Source organism: Symsagittifera roscoffensis, chromosome 5 (genome assembly GCF_963678635.1).
Source record: "Symsagittifera roscoffensis chromosome 5, txSymRosc1.1, whole genome shotgun sequence".
Lineage (NCBI taxonomy): Eukaryota > Metazoa > Xenacoelomorpha > Acoela > Convolutidae > Symsagittifera > Symsagittifera roscoffensis.
Window position 1 is genome coordinate 42,785,369 of NC_087066.1, and position 24,347 is coordinate 42,809,715.

Here is a 24,347-nt window from a genome sequence, read left to right on the forward strand (position 1 = left end):
AATGAGTTCGTTAAACTTATTTTTATTCGGTTGCTTTGGACCACAAGAAAGGAACTTTTCAAAAAAATTGTAATATAAATTCATCTAATGTTTTTATTCAAGCTTCGGCTTTTCGTAGCGGTTTAACTTGGCGGTTTAGCATTTTTAAAAATTGGACGCTCATTTAATTTTTGTTTGTTACAGTGATTGAGCTGAATTGTTGACGAAAATTCAAAATCACCTAGTTTGGCAATTTTTAATAATTTTGCTGATAAAAAAATGTCTGTTTTCATCGACATTTTTAGTTATCTGAATCATATTCACAGCAAAACTTATTAAATAGTTTCATATAACGTAATGCCTGAGACGATGAATAGATTGGCATCCAAACAGAGTGATTGCTGTACTGTTTGTACCAAACCAAATGGAGAAAACTGGATTCTGTGTGAGAGCTGCCAAAGATGGACTCACGGTGGGCGTGCTGGATACTCGAACGACGAGTACAAATTCTTGGCGAGGGCCAAAAATGTGATGTTTTTTGTGTGACACATGCCTTCCATCAGCACAATGCAACTTACTGAAAAACAACATCTCCGCAGAGGTCACCAAGGAAATTGCAGACTTGAAGGCCACAGTGGAGAGTGTTAAGTTTGCTGTGACGGCACTGACACCAACTGCCATAGAACCCGAAGCTAAGTATTCTTCAATTGTGAAAAATAATGCTGAATATTCACTAGAGTTAAGGTTCAGCGGTTTGCCTGAAACAAGCGATGCCCCTAAAAAACCAAACCGAAAAGAAGTTTTTGAACACGATGAAAAACAGTTATTTGATGTTGTACATTATCTGGGTGTGGGAAAAGAAGATATATCCGGTTTCGGTAGGCTTGGCAAATACAATTCACAAAATCCTCGAGCAAGGCAAATTCTTGTTAAGTTCTCAAATACTTATACGGTTGATAAAATATTAGCACGTGCACCAATGCTTAAAGTTTTCGAACCAACATACAACGATGAGGCCTATCGAGTTTTTGTTTCAAAATCTTTAAACAAAGAAGAGCAAATGAAAGAGCGAACATTTCTGAAAAAAAAAGAAGAGAGTTATTAGATACAAACCAACATGATCCAAAGAACATTCATATCAAAAATGGAATTTTGTATTTAAATAACCAAGCAGTAGTAATTGATGAGTGACCAGAAAATTCAACTGGTGAACTAAGCATGTTGTGTTATAACATTAGATGTTTATATAAATCGGATCGAAGGAGAATTTTTTCGAATTTTCTGCTAGTAAATGCTGTTGATATTGTATGTATATCAGAAACATGGCTCACAGACGATATTGCAGAAGGCGAACTTTTTATACCTCAATATCAATGTTTTTTATCGAATAGAAAAGCAAAATCCGGAAAAACAGCACACGTTGGGACTATGATTTGCGTGAAAAATGAAATCAACTCTGAGAAAGTTAAATTGAATCTTGAAGATAATGGTTCAGTAACTGCATGCCTGATTTGTTTATGTAAAAAGAAAATACTTATTGTTTGCTGTTATTTACCACCCTCAAACAGTACTTACGCTTACACGAACGCTGATATTGAAAACTTGTTTAAATGTTTGCAAAAAATCAAAAATAATTTTGATGAATTAATAATATACGGGGATTTCAATTTCCCAACAATAAACTGGACGAGTCTTTCATCTGCTGTTGAGCAAGAAAATATTTTTCTTGATATAATTGATCGATATTGTTTGCAACAAAAAATCTCGTTCCAAACTGCTGCAACTGGTATTCTAGATTTGATTTTAGTGGGAAAAAAACATACAGATAGTGAATATTGAAGACATTCAAAGGGATAACTATTTTAGCAAACTCTCGAATCATTTCCCGATCAAAGTTAAGTTTAACGTTGAAATATCGTCCTTGTTGCAGCGAAATTGCTGCAAAGATTTGATTTATAGCTACTGTAAAGGCGATTTTGGAAAACTACGAGAAACGTTGAATAAAACAAAATTCGAACCTTTCTGTTGTTCGAATCCTAATAAAGTTCTGGAATTATGGTATAGCTGGCTCAATACCGCAATATCTCAGAATGTACCCAGGAGAACAGCGCACAGAATGTCGGTACCACCGTGGATTACGCAAAAAACATCGCATTACATAAAGTGCCTTAAAACTGCGCGGAAGAATTTTCCAGAATTTCATGACAAGGTCATAGCATTAGCTGATTTAGTCGATACCAGTGCAGAAACTGACAAAGTTGAATACGAACAAGAGCTAGCTGCAGAACGAGCATCGTCAAAATTTTCCAAGTATTTCAAAGCATTTAGGAAGTCAAATCTCCCGCGGAAAATGTTTTACGAGTCTGTCTCGGAGGAGACGGACAAGGGTAAATCAGAACTATTTTCTATCTTCTTCTCTTCCGTGTATACAAAATCGACAAAATTTATTGAAGGGTGTAATTGAAAAGAATGCGTAAAATTGATTACCACTGTAAATTTTTTTCGAAAAGGAAGTAATTGAAATTTGCATGAACTTGGACATAAACAAGAGTAAAGGATCCGATGAAATTCCACCAATATTGTAAAAAAAATTGTGCATTACTCTTTCTCATTCTCTTTCACAGTTATTCAGAAAAAATTTCCAAACAGCCATTTTTTCAAACAATTGGAAACAAGCAATTATAAGTCCCTTATTTAAAAAAGGCGATAAATGCCATGTTACAAATTACAGACCGGTATCTCTGTTATCAATAGCTTCGAAAATTCTAGAAAGGATTATTTTTAGACGACTGTACGATCATTACCATTCTTTTTTTCACGCAGCTCAGTTCGGCTTCAGGAAAAAACGATCAACGATTCTTCAATTGATAATCTTTTTGCAAAAAGTGTACCAGGGCATTGAAAGTCAACATGATGTTGATATAATCTTTACTGACTACAGTAAAGCTTTTGACAGAGTGGATCATGGTATGCTTTTGAAACGGGCATCAGAAACAGGCTACTGAAACTAATCGAATCATACTTGACAAATCGAGTACAAGTCGTGCGTATAAATGGAGTAAACTCGTCACCAATACAAGTTACTAGCGGTGTCCCGCAAGGGAGTATTTTGGGCCCCATACTTTTTCTGGTTTTTGTTAACGACCTCCCGAAAATGTGCGATCAATTGTTTCCCCTACTTTTTGCCGATGACGCCAAATTTCTCAGCGTGGGTTTAAGCACAATAGATATTCAAAGTGATTTAAATGCGTTGTATGACTGGACCGTTAGAAACAACATGCCCTTCAATATGGATAAATGCTGCCTAATTAAAATGTCCAAAAATGAAAAACGATTGCTTTTTGGAAACGAATCGATTAAAACAGAGGAAACTCAATCTGATTGGGGGCTCATGCTTTCCTGTGACTTAAAATGGAATTTGCATATAAATAAGGTTTGCTGCAAAGCATTTCGTGTTTTTCACATGATAAAAAGAAGCGTATCGAATCTTGGACAAAAAGCTAAACTGGATTTGTATAAATCTATGATCGTGCCAATACTCACGTACGCAAGTCCATGTTATGGATTGAGTAAATACATTATTACGGAGCTTGAAAATGTGCAAAGGCGTATAGTTAAATGGATAATTCCGCATATGGATTCGTACAAAGATCGGCTAATCGAAATTTCACTATTGCCACTGCCAATGTATATACAGATCAACAACCTTCTGTTGCTGTCAAAAATTTTATCGAAAAATTACGATGTTGACATGTTGAATGTTCCATCGTATTCCTGTTCCTCGCGCGGTTGTATAGTAGTAGTAGTAGTAGTAGTAGAGGCTTTAGGGCTCATTGGCCCAGGGGTGTTACTAGGGGTTACACGATCCACAGGAACACAGTACACGCCAGGTGCATGTGTCTAGCTCATTGTAACTGTTTTCAAAGTAGTTGAAGTAACTTTCTGTCAGTTGTTTTTTCGTCGGGTTGTCGCGAAACTGTTTGAGGACTATATTGAAAAGTTTCGGGGCTCTCGTCCAGAAATTTTCGTCTGTTTTGCTGATGCGGTTTTTGTTGAGCTCGAATTCGCTGCATTGTCTCGTGGTGCTTTCTCTCAGTGATATTGGAATTGAATCTTCACTGACGCTGTATTTACCGTCCATGACCGATTGAAGAAACAGTATATCATGGAGTTCGATGTACATTGAGAGTGGTAAGATCTTCAGGGTACGTAGTCTCTCTTTGTATCCGATGGAGTAGTTAAGTATCCATGTAGTAGCTTTTTGTTGAACTATTTCGATTTCCCGCATTTCGGTTTTTGATGGGTACCATACCTGCGATGCATAGGAAATGACAGGAACGACGTAACCTACATAGGCGTTCAATTTTGTTTCGAGATTTGCATAGCATGAGATGTTACGTTTGAGGTTGAAGAAGGCTCGCCATGCTTTACCGGTCCTACGTTTAATGTTTTCGTTCCACGAGATGTTTTTTGTCATTATCACTCCTAGGTCTTTCTGGGAGTTGACAGTGCCTAGTTTCACGCCTTTTGAACTCACAGGCTCTGTATTTCCTTTAATGCGTAGTGCCTTACTTTTTCCCATATTTAGTACCATTTGGTTTTTGAGACTCCACTTTTCAATTTCATTTCCGAGGACAATTGCTTCTTCGTAGTTCTTTGCAATTACTTTAAAGTCGTCGCTGTAGCCAAAAAAAGTGCTCGGTTTGACTGATTCTGGAAGATCGTTAACGTATATCAGGAACATGAGCGGACCTAGTTTTGAACCCTGTGGTACTCCACTTGTTACTGGCGTGACTGGAGATTTGCTTATATCAATTTAACACATTGTTTTCGTGCTGTTAGGTAGCTGGCTAGTAGTTCAAGGATTCAAGGATAAGTTTCAGCTCGAGAGGCCGAAAAAGAAATTTTTGGAGGACGAATTCCTTTACCAAACATGTCGGCTAGCGAATGTGATCAAAATTGACGTGAGAGAAACAAGCAGACTGAAGAAGCGAATATTGTGGTTATTTTGGAGAAAATTTGAGAAGGACTACGAACAAGTGCACATGGAGAATTGCTTGCGATTGCACAATGAATGACTGTAGAAGTAAAACTTCACTATAGAACGAAAAACCGACAGGGGGAAACCCCTTGTGCTACGAGCACAAAAGCCCTACTACTACTACATATTCGCTTTCGAGTTCTTAACTTCGCTTCTGATAGTCTGTTCTGAAAACTAAGAGCAGCTGGCTCCAAAAAAAACATGAGTGTTTGGAACATAGTACTTGAGAAAATTGGGAATTTTGTCAATATTCAAGCTTTCATCGAAAAAAACGAACAAGTGCCCTTCGCACGTTTTTCTATGTTTTTTACATATTCAACCAGAGGTCGCTCATCATCAGTCATCTCTAGAGTGATTCGAAACCATCTCCAAGGTAGAACTGTCGCAGCAATTTAAGCCATGGTTTCAAAGGTTATCAGAAGTACGGACAGCTACTTCCGTATGTAACCGATTAGCCCCTCTCAAAACATGTCCGAAAACTTTTTCCGATTTTCTCATTTTTTTAACCAGTTCCTTGGTCAAATTAATGTGTTCGAAAAAATGCCATAATGTCAGACTAGTGTCGAATGTCAGACTAGTGTCGCTCCAATGTCGATCTCAGCCAAAAAACTCGTTTCATTAAACTTGTCCCTGTTTGGTTGTATGGGACACATTGACAGAACTTCATTTACCCGTTTATTTTATCTTTCGGACACTTTTATTAGATATTTTTCAACGGTTTTCTGATGGTGTCCTTAAGTTTGTATCAACTTGACGCTTCACAAATCGGAAAATAGATGTTCACAACTGTTCGTCGATTTCATTCTGCTCCAGCGCTCGGTTCATCACTGCCATCTTCTCGGAGTGCAGTCTGTTTTTAGACAACTGCTTATCCATACTCTCCAGCAGAAAAATTTAGTATTAACGAATCAGAATCGAGTTGAGAAAGGAGAGTTGCAATAGAAATAAGTATTTACTGTTGATTTCTTCCTCGTCTCGACTCTGGTTGGTCAAAATGATAATTGTCTGTTTACTGACGAGTATGAATACGCGGACGTCTTAATACTCATGTCATTAGCCATAAATGTCGGTCTTTAGTAGTTTCAGCTAATATAAATGTGCATCGCTTGGTCCGGAAACAAAACCCTTTCTCAGGGATCCTAAAATTTAAAAAGTCCGGCATTGGATCGATTTCAAACAATTTCTCAAAAACTTCATTCTGTGTAGAGTTCTCTAATGAATTGAGGAATACAAGAGCTAAATCTCAGATTGTAACCTGGGCGGTTCTGGCTCGACGGCACAATTTTTTTAAAAAAATTTCAGATAAAAGTGACTAAATACGATTTATGGTATTATATCTTCACTGTGAAATTACTTTGGACTACCTATCTTAGTCGGAATGACCAACTATTTACTGGAAGTTCCTTTGGAAGTTCTGGAAAAAATTGTACAATTCTTGATTCCGTGTTCCTATTTAACGCCAGGCTCTTTTAATTATGTGAAAAATTTAGCTAAAACTTGTAAAGGAATTAATACTGCATTAAAGAAAACGACAGTTCGAATAAGTTTGCTGATTGATGTAAACAAAGCTGAGATGCCGTATCTCCCAGATTTTGTTGAAGCGTGCTGCTTTCATTCAATTTGTTTTATGGTAAAGAACTTCGATCCCGAACATATTAATCAAACAAGAAACTGCAACACTCAAAAACTATTTTTGACTCATGGTCAAAGTTTAAAGTCTTTGATAAAGGCTAAATTTTGTGTAGATCAAGACGAACAACTAAAAGAAGCAATGGAACTTATATCCGATGTTTTAAGTAAGTTGAATCGAACAGAATTCTTTCAATTAGTTATGTTTCAACCATCGGCTGAAGAAGCAATCACTGATTGGAGGAAATTTCGTGTATCCTTTGATAAAGTTACGAAATTAGAATTATTTGATGATAAAGACGGCAGGAGAAATTTGTGTAATTTGAACCAGTTTCTGAAACTATTTCCTAGCCTTCGTTTTCTTTTTTTGAATAACGTAGATTTCACAACCAACGATATATCTCATTTGCATCATTTGATAGGGTTAAAAGGAAATTGCTTGAGTAGTAGCTTGATTGAAGATCAACGCGTAAAACCCTGCTTCAGTTTACCTAATCTAGAAGAGCTTGTCTTGTTTGACTCAAATGCGATAATTGAAATCATAAATTTTGCTCAAATGTTTCCTAAATTGCACACATTCTGTTTTGATTATATCGCAGAACCGTATTCAACAATGTTAAATTTTGATGGTGTACCTGCTTCGTTGAAAAACCTTAGTATTTCATCAGTATATTTACCTTGTTTTGCAAACTGCTTGTATCTTGAGAATTTAAAGATTGACATAAACTATTATGATCCGTTAATTCTTCGATTTCTCACGGACAGCCAAAGGTCGCTGATAAGTGTGTGTTTAGTTTTTGCTACCGCGCAAAGCTCTAAAGCAATGTTACAGCTTTGCCTCGAAGTTCTTCGTAGTAATCCCAGATTGAGAATATTGTCGATACATTTTCTTAACACGGAAAAGCAGGAACTTCAGAATATTATCAAGTCGTGGACAAATACGAATGCAGCTGAGATAAACATGTTTTTGAATCTCTTATTGTTCATATTTTTGGACCAGTATTTAGTCATGAAGGATGCCATCAATGTAGAAACGATAAATTTTGTGAATTATTTTGACGATAACTTTGAATGGCAGTTTAGAACTCGTTACTCTGGAACTTCCAGTGTAGTTCTGCCTTTCAAAAGAACTAGATTGACACTAGACATATGTTTTTATGAAGGCAATGCCGTTGGTGAATTAGGTAAATATCTATGTTACCTGGTTTCAGAGCTCAAGTAAATACAATAAATTTTGCGTAAATAAATTTATTTTCAATTATAAACAAGCAGTGGTTGTGTTATGAAGTCGTAATTTGGGATTGTTAAAACTGGGAATTGTTAAAATTGATGAAATTAGACCTTACAAAAGCTTCGGATTGACACTATTTAACGCGTAGAATCTTTTTTTACCGTTGTTGCGATAAGCAAGGGTATGACAACCGGGCGGATACGTGACTTTTTCATTAAATAATTTTATTGCGCAGAATAGACTATTTGGAAGGAACTTTGAAGTGATCTTTTACTTTTTGTTTCACCTATTTTTTTAATGTTTAGCTTATTTACGGCTTGCGATTGCTTTATGATGTTCTGTGATAGTTCTTTTAAGTGCCTTTTGAGTAAAATTAAATTCAGCCGGGTTATTTACCCTCTGTTTTTTGCAAGTCAAAAATTGAATAGTTGCCAGTCAATTTTTTGAATTGAAGTTTGGGGGTATATTTTCGAAAGCTTAAACCTTTCTTATGAAATTCTTATTGGTTTTCTTTTTCACAGGCAGATTTGTTCGAAATTTTACTCGCTACCTTTCGAATGGCATGCTGTTTTAAGCTTAATTTTATTGTGTAGATAATTCACTTCATGATTTTCTGCGCAAATTCTTTGGTATTATTGTTCGATCTTTTAACAATAATGGACTTATTGTTTTTCTCTCGTTGTATATAGTTCTTTTGAATTTTGTTTTGAGCAGTGTAATTCAGGTTTTTCGTTTTATCAAATATTTTTGTTTGTGACGAAAAACGGACGTAGATTTTCGATGGCTACGTGGCTTCTGGTCCCCTTTTTCAGTTGGTCTGCATTTCTTTTTTTTACTTTGAGTCCAAATTCTCGTCATAGATAAGAAGTTTTTTTGTTAGTAGCTTCTAGTTAATACCACATTGTTTTTTTTAATATCGCTAATTTTTTTCAAAAAATAAATCAACAAGTTTTTCGGTAAATTTTTGCTTGAAAAAATCTATTTTCAGATCAACATGTATCGGCTGGTTAAGTTAATTTTAATTGTTATGTTTATTGAGATTTTTCAAAGTGACGAGTAATATATCGGAATGTATAATGTTACAACTACCTGTTTCAAGTTTTTGAATTATTTGCTTTTCTTTTTGTTTGCGTTAAAGCTTCCATCGGCTGCAATAATTCTGTTTGTTTCATCAGATCAGTTGCCTTAAATTACGTCGTTTGAAAACAAAACTAGGTTTTAATGCGTTTGAGTCCTTTTTGTAGGACAAAAAACTTGGGATTCCAAAAATCATTTTAAAATCATCTTGACATATTTTCGGTTTGACGGGCGTTTGCTCAATTTTTGTCTACATAGTTACCTTTCGATGATTTTGTTTCGATGAGTGTTTTTGATGTATTCCTGTAACTTATAAATTAATAGCCCTGACTCTGTGCATTTTTTTTGTTTTGTTTATAAATTTCGTTCAGGCTTAGTGTTTTCGGCTTATGTTTTTGGTTTTAGTTGCCTTAAATTGTGTCACTTCACGGGCAGTGGCTGATTGACTAAAAAATAAGTTAGTTTGTCTTCTGAATTTCGAAAAAATATATATTCGCTAGCTTGCAATGCTGTGCTTGCGTTGTATTGCAGGTTGTGCAAAGCTCCGCTTCGCCTGTATTAATCTGTGCTATCTAAGTTTTGTATCAATTTGTTAATTAGCTTCTAGAGCTCATTGATTGTTGCTGTAAGAGTAGCACTGGGGCATGCAAAACTGCGTTAAATTAGAAAGCCTGCGTCAAATCAACAAACTAGTAAACTAGCAAAACTGCGTCAACATAGTAAATTGCTTTTAATTAATTGTCTATTCGATGGTTTCGTTTTTGCAGGTAACTAAAAAAGACGAAAAAATTTTGTGCTGACAGAAGTATTTATAAAGAGCTGTCTTTCATTTTCGAAAAAAAATTTCGTGCTAATATGATTTTCCGAGTAACCTAGTGTTTGATTTACGCCTATAATTTGTAAATTTAGTTACCTTGACTTCGTATTTCCTTCTTCGTCTTTTGTTTTGCTTAAAAATTTTCCTCGGCCAAAATTATCTCGGCCTATTTTTCATCGGACGTATGAAAGAGTTTTTGGTCGTTTCAATTTTAGACTCCCCTCCGCTTTTTTCAAGTTAGTTGTATGTTTATCAATCGGTTTGTTTAAATTTAATTCTTTTCTTTTTAGAATTTCTCAGACACTTTTTCTCAGACACTTCGCGTGATTGATACCCCCAAAAAGGGGGTATCAATTGAAAGACCGCTTACTCCTCTTTGTGCATGCGTATTCTCCTAAAGTCTTTTTTTATTTGCCCCTCTGTGTACAGCCTTCGAAAAAGTGTGGCTGATTATGTTACCCATATTTTTGATTTTTTTTTCGTTTTCTCAAAAACGACCCTCTCTCAAATATGGTTTCAATGATTTGAACAGTTTTGAAAAGCTCCGCTGCATAAGTGGCTACGACCAAATACCATTTTTGCACGCAAAGGTATGGCCAGCGGAGTAGTCAAATTTTTGACCGTTGTGAATCTTTGACTATTCTCAAAAACCTACCTTCAAATCCGATATTTTGGGTTCAAGAAGATAACGAGTAGTAGGAAGTTCTTCTGCCGCAATTTATCGCCTTCTAAAAGTTCGGAGTTTTGATTTTTTGGCCGTTTTTTGAAAACTTTTTCATTATTCTCGAAAACTACCCTGCCATACCCGTGCTTTTGGGTTCAATTCTCAGAATGGGTTTCCGAAAGCTCATGCGAATACGCCCAATTTTCGACTCCAAATGTTTTGGCCCTTGGAAAAGTAAAAATTTTGATTTTGTGACCGTTTTTTGAAAGTTTGACACCTCTCGAAAACTACCCTCCAAAATTTGAGAGATTGGGTTCAATCAAATTGCAGGTTGCATGAATCCCTTCTGCATAAGGTTTATGCGTAATTTTTCACACAAAAAGCTATGGTTCTTGAAATTGTCAAATTTTTGATTTGTTGCTCTCGTTGGTTTGTTAAAAGTCTACTTTTATAATAGGCTATGCCAGTTTGTTGAAGAAAATAGTTATGACCTTCAAACAAGTCAAAGTTTTGAATCTTTGATAGTTTTTTGGAAACTTATTGACTTTACGCGAAAAACTGCTGGTCCAATTCTCAGGTTTTGTTCAACCGAGAAACCCGGCTTCGGAAATCTTCTCTGCTTAAGCGACCATAATTTGCTGTTTGTAGACAAATTTTTTGATTTTGGAATATCTTTTTCATCAAATCTGAGATGAAAATTGCCATTAAAAGAATGGGTTGCGATAATTGTTTCTGCAATAGCGGCGGTTCTTGAATTCTTTGTAAGAGAATTTTATCTCCATTTTTCGTGCCGCATCAGTATAGCAAATTCGTTCAATTTCAAAGACGCATCTCCAGCTTTAGCTGGGCTAGTAGTTTTTTATCGAGACATACAAAATATTTGGTTCACCTAATTTTTTTCAACATCTAAATTTTTTTTGACTTTTTTATGTTTGTGTTGCATTGCAGGGTGCGAAGCTCCGCTTCGCCTCTGTTTGTCTAATTTGAAATTGTTAACTTTTCGGATTTGTGGGTTTCGTTCTTATTTCCGTCGGCTGATTTGCCTTTTTTGTTCAAATGAAATTTATATATTATCTGCGACGCTTTTCGCGCATTTTTTCTATCGAGAAGGATTTTTTCGTTCGAACAGTCCTTGATTGATAAAAATAGGTATTATTAAAATATATGGTATCAGTTTTTTGTAACAAGTTTTTCGAGACGGTTTGGATTTTTTTCGTTTTTCTCAAAAGTGACTGACTTTTGAAAAATAGGTTTTGAGAGAAAAAGAGCTCACTCCCTTGTCTGCCTACGAAATCCCCTCTTTTCAACTTTATCTACATACTTGACCCATTTTTTGGAGTTTTTCAGTTTCACGATAATTACTTTCCCAAATCTGAGATTCGAATTCAATCGAAAGCTCGGGTTCAAAAAAGCTACCATTCATAATGGCCTATTTTCAAAACTTTTTCTTGAAAATTTATGCTTTTCAGGAACGTCATTTTTTACTGTTCTTTGAAACTGTGACTTCTTTGGAAAACTACTCTCCGAAATCCGAGATTTTGGAATCAATCGATGAACAAGTTTGTGGAAACTGTCCTGCATTTGTCGCTACGTCCAATTTTATTTACACCTTAAGTTATCCTCGGAAAATTCGTTTCGTTTTCTGCTTTATGAGGTTCGACACAATATTTTTTCGCCTAAGCTGACGCTCGATTATTGATTATCAATGCTTCTAAGGCTCTTTATGAACACGCGAGCCAAAGATGTAAAGTTTTTATAGATGTAGTTTTTTTACTCATTTTTTCAGCTTAAATTTGCTGTAAGATGACTTCCTTTTTTTCTATCAACATCTTGAAATGCAGTTTTTTTTATTGTTTTGCAAGTGTTGCGAAGCTCCGTTTCGCCTCTGTGCCTGAATTGATTTTCATTTTCTCTTTTTTTCAATTTCGTTTCGTCCTATTTTCTATTAGCTAGTTTGCAATGCTCCCCTGGGTTGTATAGCAAGGAATGCAAAGCTCCTTATCCCCTCTGTGTAATTAAGGTTGTCTGTTCCAACTTTTTGCTATTCTCTATATTATTAGTAGCAAAAAGTTCGGATAGATAGAATGAATTAGGAAGCGCAAATCTGCTAATTTTGAATAAAATTTGTATGGAAGGTTGAATCCAGGTTACCTGTTTTTTTATTGGGAAATTTTTTCTGTTTAATTTTTTTTCTATGGACATTTTTGAAAAGGACAATTGCTTGAACAAGTTGCAAATAGTTGGAACAGTTTTCTATAGATTATTTTCTAGGTACATTACAGACAAATTGCAAATGACTTTGACAATTTTTTTTATTTAAAAGCTTTAGCTGTTAGTTTTTTTGATTCGGAAGTTTGTTCTGCTTAATTGTTTTTCAATGGAATTTTTCTGGCAATTTCAGTGGTCAAAAGTTAATTTTTCAGACAACTTTTGTCTAAAAAATAAGCTTAAGCTGTTATTTAAAACTTTAGACAATAATGACTGCGTTCAAAAATTAATTTTTTAGACAACAATTATGTAAATAAAATTTGCATGGAAATTTGAATCCATTTGACTTTGGGATATACGTTGTCTGCAAATAAGCTTTAGCTGTTATTTTTTTATTCGGTAATTTTTTCTGTTTGATTTTTTTCTTTGGACATTTGAACAAGTTGCAAAAAGTTGGAACAGACAAAATGAATTCAAAATAGCAAATGACCTAGACAACTTCTGAGTTCAAAAGTTAATTTTCACATCAAGACTGCCAAATTGCTCTTTTAAATTATTTTTGTCTGTTCCATTGTAGCTTATTGTAGTTAGTAGCAAAAAGTTCGGACAGACAGAACTAATTTAAAAGCGCAATTGACCTATTTTCAGAAAATTTATCATGCAAAGTCTAATTTTTCAATCCGAATTTGTGTCTCAAGTTTACCTAAAAAAGGAAATTTTTAATTAATTCTGTCTGTCCGAACTTTTGCAACTCTCTATATATGCTGTGTGTAGTTTTAGTTGACCTTCGAAGGCCAGAGTGTTCTAATTAATTGGCTGCATTTGATCTTAAAACCAGTCAGTCGATATTGTTAGATTCGTTGAAACACTTTTTCAGTTTCCGAATTTCTTCAGAATTAATGAGCTCAATGACTACTACGAGAAAGGAACTTCCATTGGGAGATATCACGCAGCAAATGGCCACGTTTCGTGTGAGTCAGAACTACCATCTTAGCAGAAAGCCATTGCGAACCCAAAATAGAGCTCCTCGAGGTGAAAATCAAGAAAATATAGACCCGGTGAAGAAACACGTGAGAAATATTGATGCGGAAGATGCAGACAAATTCCAATTCTGTAGCACGTACGTGAACGATGTGTTTTGGTACGCTTTTAAAACAGAAGGTAACAGTATTGTCCCCAGTAACTACCTCGACGATCATGTTGTAACTCCTCGATTCAGAGCCATCTTAATCAACAGATTAGTGGAAGTACATGACAAGTTCAGGTTATCGCCTGAAGTTATTTACCTCACTGTGAACTTCGTCGACAGGTACCTGTATGCTACACCCGAAGCTACTAAGAAGCAACTACACGCCATAGGGGTAACAGCCATGTTACTGGCTTGCAAGGTTGAAGAGGTTTCGGTACCTGCGGTGGGAGATTTTGTGTACATTACAGATCATGAGGCCTCAAAAGACGAGATCATGGCTCTAGAAGTGGACATTTTAAAGAAGCTGAAATGTGATGTAATGCCAATGCATGCTTTGTTTTTCCTGAGGCGCTTCAGTAAAGCGGGCGATGTTGCTCCTAAGAAGCACTGTATTGCGAAGTACATAATCGAGCTGTCGTTTGTAGAGATTGCGTTCACACAAGTTTTGCCATCCAAAGTGGCGGCCTGTGCTTTGTATTTGACCCTAAGGTTAGCGGCTGTATCTAGCTATGCTAACTGCTGGGATTCGACGTTGGAGCATTACAGCACCTATTCGGAAGCGGATTTGGTCGACACGGCGGTTGAGATGCTGGAGTTGGTGAAAAATGCGGGAAGGTCGAGTTGTATGGCTGTACATAACAAGTACAAGCAAAGTAAGTGCAACAAGACAGCTCTTTACCCAGAAGTTTCGAGAGAAAATGCACAGAAATTGGCGTTGAGGATGAAGTGAAACTATGAAGCTGATGCTCGCAAGTTGATTTTAACTCCAGATCCTGATGTCGATTCCAGATCAATCCAACTGCAGTAGATTAATGCCCGCTAATTATCATAAACTGATTTAGCTTGTTTCTTGAACTATTTAGCTGTACATTATATTTCGCGTGGGTTGTGATGTGATTTTTGAGTGATTTTGATTAAGTGTCAATGAACGAATTGAGTTTTTTGATTTTTCGCGGTGTTACTTTTGAATCTGAAACGTAATTGACTTTTTCGAAGATTAAATTTTAAGATTTCCCTATTGTCCCAGTTTTTTCGAATTTTGGTAATTTTACGAAGAAAGACAATCATGAAATATTGCTGAAATGAATTAGTTTTGAGGTATAATATTTTGAAAAAAAAAAATTTCTGAATCAGTTCATTTTTGTTAATTGACACTTTTCCAACGTACTGTTGGCTGTGTTTTTAATTTGAACTTTGTGACATGTTTTAAATTATAATTCGTATGCAGCTGTGAATCGTTTGTTTTTTACAGTTATGTCGAGCTCCAATGCAAATTTGGGACCCTGGACACAAGGTCCCTTTTTCGACACCAGCTTTTCCCAGTTTTCATTTCTAATGTCAGCTCAATAGGTGATTTTATTCGCTATGAAATGAAAAGTTTTTATAAATACTAAAACAGCAAAACTTATTTTCATATTCGTTGCCCTAAATTCTTAAATAACATTGAAAACCTGCATATGATTACTTGTATTTAATCAGAAATTCTTAGTAGTATTATTGTTTTGAAATAAGTTTGAGCTGACCGAGAGCCAAGAAGCTTGTTCAATGATTCAGTCAGGTACATTTTTAGGCGAAGTGTCTTAATCGTTAACTAGGCTTTTCTAGTAGATTGAATAGGAGTTTTCAAGCGTTAACATGTTCATGTCTAACAGTAAGAGCGATTAATTTCAAGCTCATAAGTTCTATGCCTCAGTTGAGGTAACTATGCGCCAATTCATGGTTCGAGCCTGGCTGAGAAATGTTTTGGTTAAGTAAAAGCGTTTTTATATCTTGTAAGTTTTGGCCAATTGTTTGATAAATTAATTTTTAAACGCGCGAAAAAAATAGGTGACAAATATTCAGTGAGCAAAATTGCGCTGAATTAATTTTATAGAAAAGTTAGAGGCCTAAAATGTACTGAAATAACTTTTACACCAGCAATCACAAAGTTGAACGTTGCGCGGTGAATGCTTTCTCATTTAAGTTCAGTTCATTTACTTTGTTTTGTTAAATGGAAGGCAAACGCCACAATCAAGCAGCAAAAGTGTTAAGGTCACGAAAAATGTCATCGATTTCTGTATTCGAAAATGGATTTCAATCAGATTTCTCAGCGAATAGAATTACTTATTGGTCCAGATTTCTACCTGGTAACCGAAGTTACTAGACATGTTTTTCGAGACTAGTTTCTCGAGTCTTGAAAAAATTGATGGCCTTATTCATGATTGACACTTAGTTAAAATTAAAGTTTTAACCGTCTTCTGCATAATGTTCTACGTAACGAACCACAGGGCCTATTAATTCTGTAAGCGTCCAAATGCAATCCTTCGATTAAAAGCTGAATATGATATGATTTAGTCGAAGCACTACAAAAGAGGCTTGAAGTTGATGTGAAGTTATTTTTAACTCACTTGTTTCATGCTGTTTTTAAAAAAAAAATTTCAAAATTAGTTTTTTCGCTGTAACAAACTATAATCAAATGGAGTGCTGAAATTTATTTTAGGCATGAGTTTTCAGTACGACTTGAGAATCAAAAATTTGTATCAAAAAAGTCACGCAGAAGTCACGCATTTCGATAGCTTGCTTTTTGGCAGTATTTTTAAACATTGTATGCATATAATCCAGCGCTAATTTCAAATCTAAACTGAGTAAGTTTTATGCATGTAACTTTTTTTCGTACCAAAAATATAGTGCTGATTTGATTTATCAGGAAAAACTAATAACTTAAATATTGAAACCTTTTTTTCTCAGATTGGGTTGGTTTAAGTAAAAAAAGATGGTGATAAATCTTGTTAAGAATTTCAGCAGAATCATTACGGTGCAATTTATTTTGCAAAATTTGGCCCCAAAGTTTCACCCTAAAACTTCAGGGCCCTAATTTTGCAAAATAGATTGAACCATATTAATTCTGCTGAAATTCGGTGAAATCAACTCAATCTGAGAAAAATGTGTTTTAGGCTTCAACAAGTGTTGATCGTTTTGCCAGGATAAGTTAAATCAGCAGCTATTTATTGATGCCATGCGCTCGAGATTTTGGGGTGGGATAATGCTACTCGAAATCTTTCCAAATTGAAGTCAGGTATGCTAATTGCCTTTCATAATGCTTTCGTGCTTTCCATCACATGTGACATTTGTTGGTAAAACGTGCTTGGGATGACAAAGCCGAAAGTTGAAGGATTTTGTCGAGAGCGCGTCGGGGATTGTTCGCTATGTTTGGCGTTGTAGTTGCAAATTACGGCTGCGCATGTGTCGAAGTCGTGAGGCTGTGATTAAATTTTTACGTAATGATGCTGTAAAGATACTGGCAATTTTGAATTTTTATTTCGGGTAGCGAGTGTGCAGGGAGTTTTCAGTGTATCTGCTAAAGTTGGCAGCTCAGGTAAAAAGTTAAATGTGATTTTGAAGCTCGTTTTGTTGAAAAAAACCGAAGAATTTTTTACTGCATTAGGAGTTGAAAAATTAAATTGTTCGTGCAACAACAACTGGCTTCTTATCAACTATGTATTTACGCTTGCGATTAGCAAGCGTCATCAAACCGGGACATAGAATTTTGTCGTATTAACAACTTATTAAACAGAATCGGTGTATCTTGGTTCATAATGAATTCAAGCTTCATGCGTGCCCGGCCTTTTGACTGGAGGTGAAGAATACACCTGCGACGGCTAAGTTCGTGGGTTTGAATCTGACCATGAACTGTTTTTTTTTCCAAACTGGAAATATTTTTTTCAGAAAATGTCGGTCTATAGTTTGTCTGCTTATGTTTTCTCGGCTTAAGTGCTACGTTGCAGAATTGCTTTTTTGCATGTAGTTTTCAATGTAGTTGCTTTCAATGTTTTGAATTGCTCCTTCATTTGTCACTTATGATTTCGACTTATGTTTAATCGGATTAGTGATCTAATTTGGGGTCAATTCAAAGATAGCATAGGTTTTATGCTTCAATCCGGATTGCACAGAATGCGAATTTTTTTAGTATGTAATTTCAAAATTTTTCATGACAATAAATATATTTTCGGTTCTACTGGAAATTATTTAAATTTTTGTCGGTTCAGTTGCCGTTTGTTAATTATTTTTTGGATTTTCATAAATTGCTGTCGATTGTGTTTTTGGTCGTGTTTTTCGTAAATAGAAAAAATGGAACAAGATTCCAGGCAACTTTGAGTTGTTTTAAGTGGTTTTTTGAAGTGTTTTTGTTGGACTTAGTGGCTTTCTTTTTCTGTCTGCTAGCTTTCACTACTATTTCTATGTTGTATCGCAAGTAGTGCGACGCTCCGCTTCGCCTCTGCGTTTAATTAATGTTCAGGCCCAACTTGTGAAAACACAATAAAATGAACGTTTCTGAGAAATAGAATCAGCATGTGTCATAGAATTTCACAGAGAAGATTTTTGATAACTTTCCTATACATTTGGTCTTTCTCCTTGTAAACAACGCGTCGAGGAAACACCGCTTCAGTTCTTCAGTTTACTTTTCAACAATTTACTTTGACAAGGAACGAAGTAGAGTTACTAATTTAGTTCATCGGTTTTCGTCCGTTTTCTGTTCTGCAGAAACCTTACTTGATACGCAATTGAATTTTTTCGCGTTTTTTTCTACATTTCACTAAAGTTAGTTTGGTAAATGCAAGAAAGCTTGCCCTCTCCAACAAGAAAAAAGCTAATAGCGTCAAAAACGTGAATGCTTTTTTGTTTGAAAATTGAATATGATTTATTCGCGCTTTCCAACTGACTAAAAAGACTGCTTATTGGTCCAGCTTTCTAATCATGAGTTAGTTCAATCCAAAAATTGTCATCATAGAATATTTTTGAAATTCAAATCCAAAAAATGTGTATTTTTAAGTACCCTTGTGATAAGCAAGGGTATTGCAATCGGGTGCAAGGCATTTTTTCCCGTAAACAGCTTCGTTCACTGAAAGTTCATTTGAGGAGGAATGGTCAATGTCACTTCTGACATGCTCAAATTCTTGAAATTCAAATGAAGTACCATCATTCAAGTAGTAAAGTAGTTTCTGTCTGTTCATTTTGCGTTTTTCAACGTTTTTTTTTGTATCTAGTAGGGTTTTTATTGGCTTACTTTTCAAAGCATGGGTTTTGTTCCAATTCAAGCAATTTTCTAATATAACTGAAAAGTCAGTAATTTGTAAGCTTACTGAAAAGTCAATAATTTGTAATCAGTAATTTGTCTGATATTGTGTGTTTTTTTCAATGTTTTCTCATTTAATCAGCTTGTCATTTCAGCTTAGTTAACCGATATTGCTTAATTTCAGGGGCAAAATATATTCGTATAGGATTGTGGTTCAGTTTGGATGGGTCGAAAATTAAAAAAAAAATTTGCGTGAAATTTTTTATGACAACAGTTTTGTTTTCGGCTCAACAAGTTTCGACCCCAAGTTTGTCGCCTTTGTTGTCGCTCGGCGGATGATGATTTCCAATTGTTTTTTAGGCTATTTATGAACTTCATCCGATACAATCATGAATTTTTAAAGCTTTAGTTTTTCCAAATTATTTTTTCAATAAATTTTTTCAACCCAATTTTCAGAAGTTCTTATAATTTGTCTTTTTTCCACTCGCCATACTGTTGCGCAGTGCGAAGTTTCTCATCTTATTCAATAATGGTTGTTTTGTTCTCTTTTTCATCGAAATGAGTTTCAGTTTGAAACAAACATTTGGAATTTTCGCTTGTCGTTTTTCGGAGTTTTGTCCATTTTTGTGCAAGTCGGTGGCTTTGTATATCGCAAGTGGTGCCAGCTCAACTTCGCTTCTATGTTAAATTCAAGCAGTTGAAAAGCTTCAGAAAAAAAATCGTTTTTCTTTGAATTCCTTGATATTTAACTAACTTCCTGCCCGAAGTGTCATGCTTCAAACAAGTCATCGCTTTATCGTGAGTCTACGTTTTTTGTAAATGAAGTGAGATTTTTTTTATTTGGGTCATTTATTTTATATATATGCGAAGCAGAGAACTAAATATCTAGTAGCAAACACATTATTTAGTTTTCAGATTACTCACTGCAATTTGAAAATTATTTTTCTCAAAATGGCTTAATTCTTTCACAAACTTGGGAATCACAAAATTTCAAGAGATTTATCACAATGAGTTTTTTCTGTGAAAATTGAGCTCTTAAAAATTGAAACCTTTCGAATTGTCTTTTAACTTCGTTTTTGGTCAGTCGCTGTGTTCATTTTTCAGATTATTTTTTTCACATTTTTCTCAGTGTTCTTTTTCACATTATTGAAGCATCATGCTAATTCAACGCTTGCAACTGTCTTTGTCGACATGTTGTCCTCAAAATTAACATTCGAAAAAATGAGACTTATACAGATCTAGATTTTTGAAGTGTTTTTTTTTCTCGTCTAATTTAGGCCGGCCAGCTACTATGTTTTGTGACGTATCGTGAATTGTGTATCTTTTGTTTACATGGTGTGGGAGTAATGGCGAGTGATTTTTAAAAAGTGATGAACATTTTAGCCAATGTGTTTTTTTTTCAGAATCGAGAATGTCGGCTCCACCGCCTTACAACCCATCGTGGGATCAAAGCTATGACTCAAAGTACCCTCCTCCACCCAATAACAGTGGAATGCCACCCCAACCATCTGCTCCTGGGGGCTGGCAGATGCCGCCGCAGACAAACTACGGCTATGGTGGCTCATATGGGGTTGTGGACGATACTCCGCCAGTAAGTATCATTCGAGCTCTAAAACTTCTTCGGTGCCTTCTTTAAATATCAAGGTGACTTCTGACTTTTTTTTACTAAAGCCAGCTTACTAAGTTACATGTTTTTTCTATCTTCGCACAACTGAGGTTGTTGGACGAAAGCAGAGGTGGTTTCTTTTTGTTTTTGAATCCATTTGAAGTTCATGCAAACTTGCATAGTCTGTTTAATGAGTTGAAAAAACCTTTTATCAGTTTTCTTGTTCTTAGTTAGAGTTTTTGAGCAGCTTTACATTAAATTTCAATCATTTATCAATTTTTGTATAGCCGGTAAAATTGAAAATGACCCTTCTGATCCTATTTTACAGCAAATGTCTGGTGGCTATGACCCCTACAAGGACGATGTCGAGGCACAGCAACCCAATCGCCCGCCGCCACCGGTCTCGTTTGCAGCCCCAGGATTCAGTGACGTCAACATTCGAGCTGCATTCGTGCGAAAAGTCTACTTTACCCTCTCGACACAACTGGGAATCACATTCGCTATCGTTGCACTGTTTGTCAATGTCGACTCAGTCAAGACATTTGTACGTGAGAATTCGGCCTTGTACTATGTCGGCTATGTGATCTTTCTTATATCTTACTTCATGCTGGTGTGTTGTCAAGGACTCAGACGAAAGTTCCCTGCTAATGTCGGACTCCTCATGATTTTCACTCTGGCTTTCTCCTACATGATCGGAGTCATATCCAGCTACTATGACCTGGACTCCATCTTCATGGCGCTCGGAATAACCACTGGAGTGACTCTGGCGGTGAGTATCTTCTCGTTCCAGACGAAATACGACTTCACCAAGTGGCTCGGAGTCGCCGTTGTCGTCTCTTTCTGTCTCTTTTTCTTCGGATTCTTCATGATCTTCTTCTACAGCAAGGTCATGCACCTGATCTACGCGGGAATCGGCGCCATCTTGTTCACGGTGTTCCTGGCGATCGACACCCAGATGATCGTCGGTGGGAAGAGACATGAAATTGATCCCGAGGATCACATTCTCGGAGCCATTCTGCTGTACATCGACATCGTTTACATCTTCCTGTTTATTCTGCAGATCTTGGGACGATCTGGAAACTGAGCTGGGGAGTGGCGTACAATTGACACAACAAAAGAAATAGAGGTGTAAGAAGTTGAGTAATGGTAGATTGAAATGACATAAGCGTAATCCTTTCGGTTAATTAAATCATTTTGGCATGCGATATTGAGATACACGAGCACTAGCTCTTGTGTCACTTCAACTGATAAAGCTTGCAGCTTACTTATAGATGTAAATTGGAATTGTTTCGCTCTCAAATTGTAATATTGGACTTAGACCTATTCTTTCTGCTTGGGATAACATTTACAAAATTTTTGATGCAGTCCATCAATCAAATAACAATGGGGTTTTTGATCGTTAGCTGCTTGTAAAATAGTTTTTCAGTTCGCAAATAAATATTAGATAGATGTCTATACTTTTGTGATAAACTCCTCAACTATTGCTTTCAAACATGATATTTTATAACGTTTTGTTCAACAAGGACTTCAAGAGATAAATAAGAATAAATAAGAAATAGAAAAGGTTCTGTTCTTTTTTCAAAATATTTAAAAAATCAACTGTTAGCTTGTAATTAATTGCAAATCGATGCCGTAATAGTTGAGCAGCCTAATTATCAAATCATTTAATTATGCGAGCTTAGACAACAAAAGTTTTGTATTTTTGCCATTTCCTCTGGTTCCTTAATTTTGAATTATACATACTAACTGACGTATTTTTGTAGTTTAATTGATCAGCACTGTAATCTTCATCCCAGTGTATGTAAAATAGAGAAAACCCTTTGCGCGTTTGTGTCATAGGATAGTGCCATTTATGAATTTGGTTCCATTCATAGCTGTATCAACCAATATCAATGTGATCAATTTAGTTTTTATTAAACCTATTTTTATAGTCAAAGTTTCAACCAGAGACAATGGTTGTAATTTGTTTATCCTTGCGATAAGCAAGGGTATTGCAATCGGGTACTAAATTTTTTTCACCGTAAATAACTTTGTTCAAATGGTTATCAGTATATTTTATACCCATGGGCTCATACGCATGGTTAATTATTAGCATAGTTACTGTAATGGCCTAGTGTTTACGTTACGAGTTGTCTTTTAAAAATTTATCTGATTTTAACATTTTTGATAGGTTTTCGGCTCTGAGGTCGTTCGGCTTTAATTCTGTCTGCTTAATTTCCTAATGCTTTTAATCTATTAGTTATGTTGGTTTTGTGACGATTGATGTCTAACAGGAACTTTTTGAAAAATATAAATCACTCTCTTAAGCCCTCTGTTGTATAATTAGAAAAAAATAAACCTGGAAAAAAAATTTAAAATAAATTTTCGGGTTTTTAGTTTGTTTGTTATAATAAATTCGGTTGTAATTTTCTTGGCTTTTTTTACCATATACTTTGTTTCCTATTAAGTTCCGGTTTTGTTTTTAAGATCGATAAGAGTCAGGCTATATTTTTTGAATGCTTAATATCAACCCCTCAGGGTCCTCTTGAGAAAACTTCGATGAACATTACCATAAAAAACTTCTTTGTTTTCATTTTCAAGTTTTTTTCCAGTTTCTTTTTAATGTTGTCTTTGCTCGAAGTCTTGTATGCTGCTTCATCAGCGTCATGCTGTTTGAATGTTAAATTTGTTGTATCGCAAGTTTTGCGAAGTTTACCACCTCTCGATAGGCAGCTAACTGGCATTTTAGTGTTCGTACAAGATGAGGTTTACCTGGATAAACTTTGTAAAGCATGAACAAATTGTTTATTTTTTGAAACTAATTTGTTATTAAGTCATATAAATCTGTCGATGCTTTGGTGTCACGGTTTTTCGACTTTCTCTAAGAAAAAATTCCTATTTGAGTGATTTCGTGTCATTTCTGTCTACTAGCTTGTAATGCTAATTTTGTAAGGTGAAGCAAGTGGTGCTAAGCTCCGCTTAGCCTCTGTGTCCATACAAGGCGATTGAAGCAGGTGAATACAAAACTAGTTTTTCTCGACTCTGAAGAATTTGTTCGAAATTTTTTGGAGTCATAATTAAAACCGGTAAGGTTTTTTATTGTGATATCTTGCTTGGCTTCTACGAGCTTTCTTTGAGGTAGGGGCCAAGTTTTCTGCGTTATGTTTGTCGATTTAAATTTTGTCAGTTTAGTTCAAGATTTAGGTCTTGCTTTCATTGCATATAAAGCACTCATGGACACCAAATAAGCAGTACATTCCAGTTGATTTTCAGCTTATTGACTGTCGGTTGTAATTTTCTTGTCTTTTCTACCTAATGTTTTGTTTCCTATTAAGTTCCAGTTTTGTTTTTAAGATCGATAAGACTCAGGCTATATATTTTTGAATGCTTAATATCAACCTCTCAAGGTCCTCGTAAAAAAACTTCAATGAAAGTTACCAAAAAAAACTTCCTGGTTTTTTTTTTCAATTTTTCCGTTTCTTTTTCAATGTCTTTGCTCAAAGTCTTGTATGCTGCTTCATCAGCGTCATTCTGTTTGAATGTTAAACTTGTTGTATCGCAAGTGCTGCGAAGCTTACCACCTCTCGATAGGCAGCTAACTGGCATTTTAGTTGTTCGTCCAAGATGAGATTTACATGGATAAGTTTTGTTTACCTATTGAAACCTATTGAAAGTTTTGTTTACCTATTGAACCTATAAGAACAAATTGTTTACCTATTGAAACTTTTTTTAATTAAGTCATAGAAATCTGTCGATGCTTCGGTGTTACGGTTTTTCGAAATTTTTCAAAGAAAAATTTCTTATTTGTTTCATTTCGTGTCATTTCTGTCTGCTAGCTTGTAATGCTAATTTTATTCGGAGAAGCAAGTGGCGC

General features: G+C 35.5%; 2 protein-coding genes across 2 annotated transcripts; both read left to right on the forward strand.

Moving 5' to 3' along the window:
* Positions 1-307: 307 nt before the first annotated feature.
* Positions 308-22,416, forward strand: LOC134845762 (protein lifeguard 3-like). Its single transcript, XM_063862825.1, has 3 exons — positions 308-320; positions 20,290-20,479; positions 20,823-22,416. Exons 2-3 carry the CDS (start codon positions 20,300-20,302, stop codon positions 21,576-21,578), a joined length of 936 nt encoding a protein of 311 aa, XP_063718895.1. The 5' UTR covers positions 308-320; positions 20,290-20,299; the 3' UTR covers positions 21,579-22,416.
* LOC134846009 (G2/mitotic-specific cyclin-B-like) lies at positions 13,498-14,856 on the forward strand. The gene has a single exon (XM_063863173.1). The coding sequence runs from the start codon at positions 13,546-13,548 to the stop codon at positions 14,563-14,565; it is 1,020 nt and encodes a 339-aa protein (XP_063719243.1). The 5' UTR covers positions 13,498-13,545; the 3' UTR covers positions 14,566-14,856.
* Positions 22,417-24,347: the final 1,931 nt, after the last annotated feature.

What these genes read in the sequence shown, in the direction of transcription:
- LOC134846009 (XM_063863173.1), top strand. Translation starts at nt 13,546, where the DNA reads ATGAGCTCAATGACTACTACGAGAAAGGAACTTCCATTGGGAGATATC.
- LOC134845762 (XM_063862825.1), top strand. Translation starts at nt 20,300, where the DNA reads ATGTCGGCTCCACCGCCTTACAACCCATCGTGGGATCAAAGCTATGAC. An exon ending in TTGTGGACGATACTCCGCCA is followed by an intron (nt 20,480 to 20,822) that starts GTAAGTATCATT and finishes CCTATTTTACAG; the next exon opens with CAAATGTCTGGTGGCTATGA.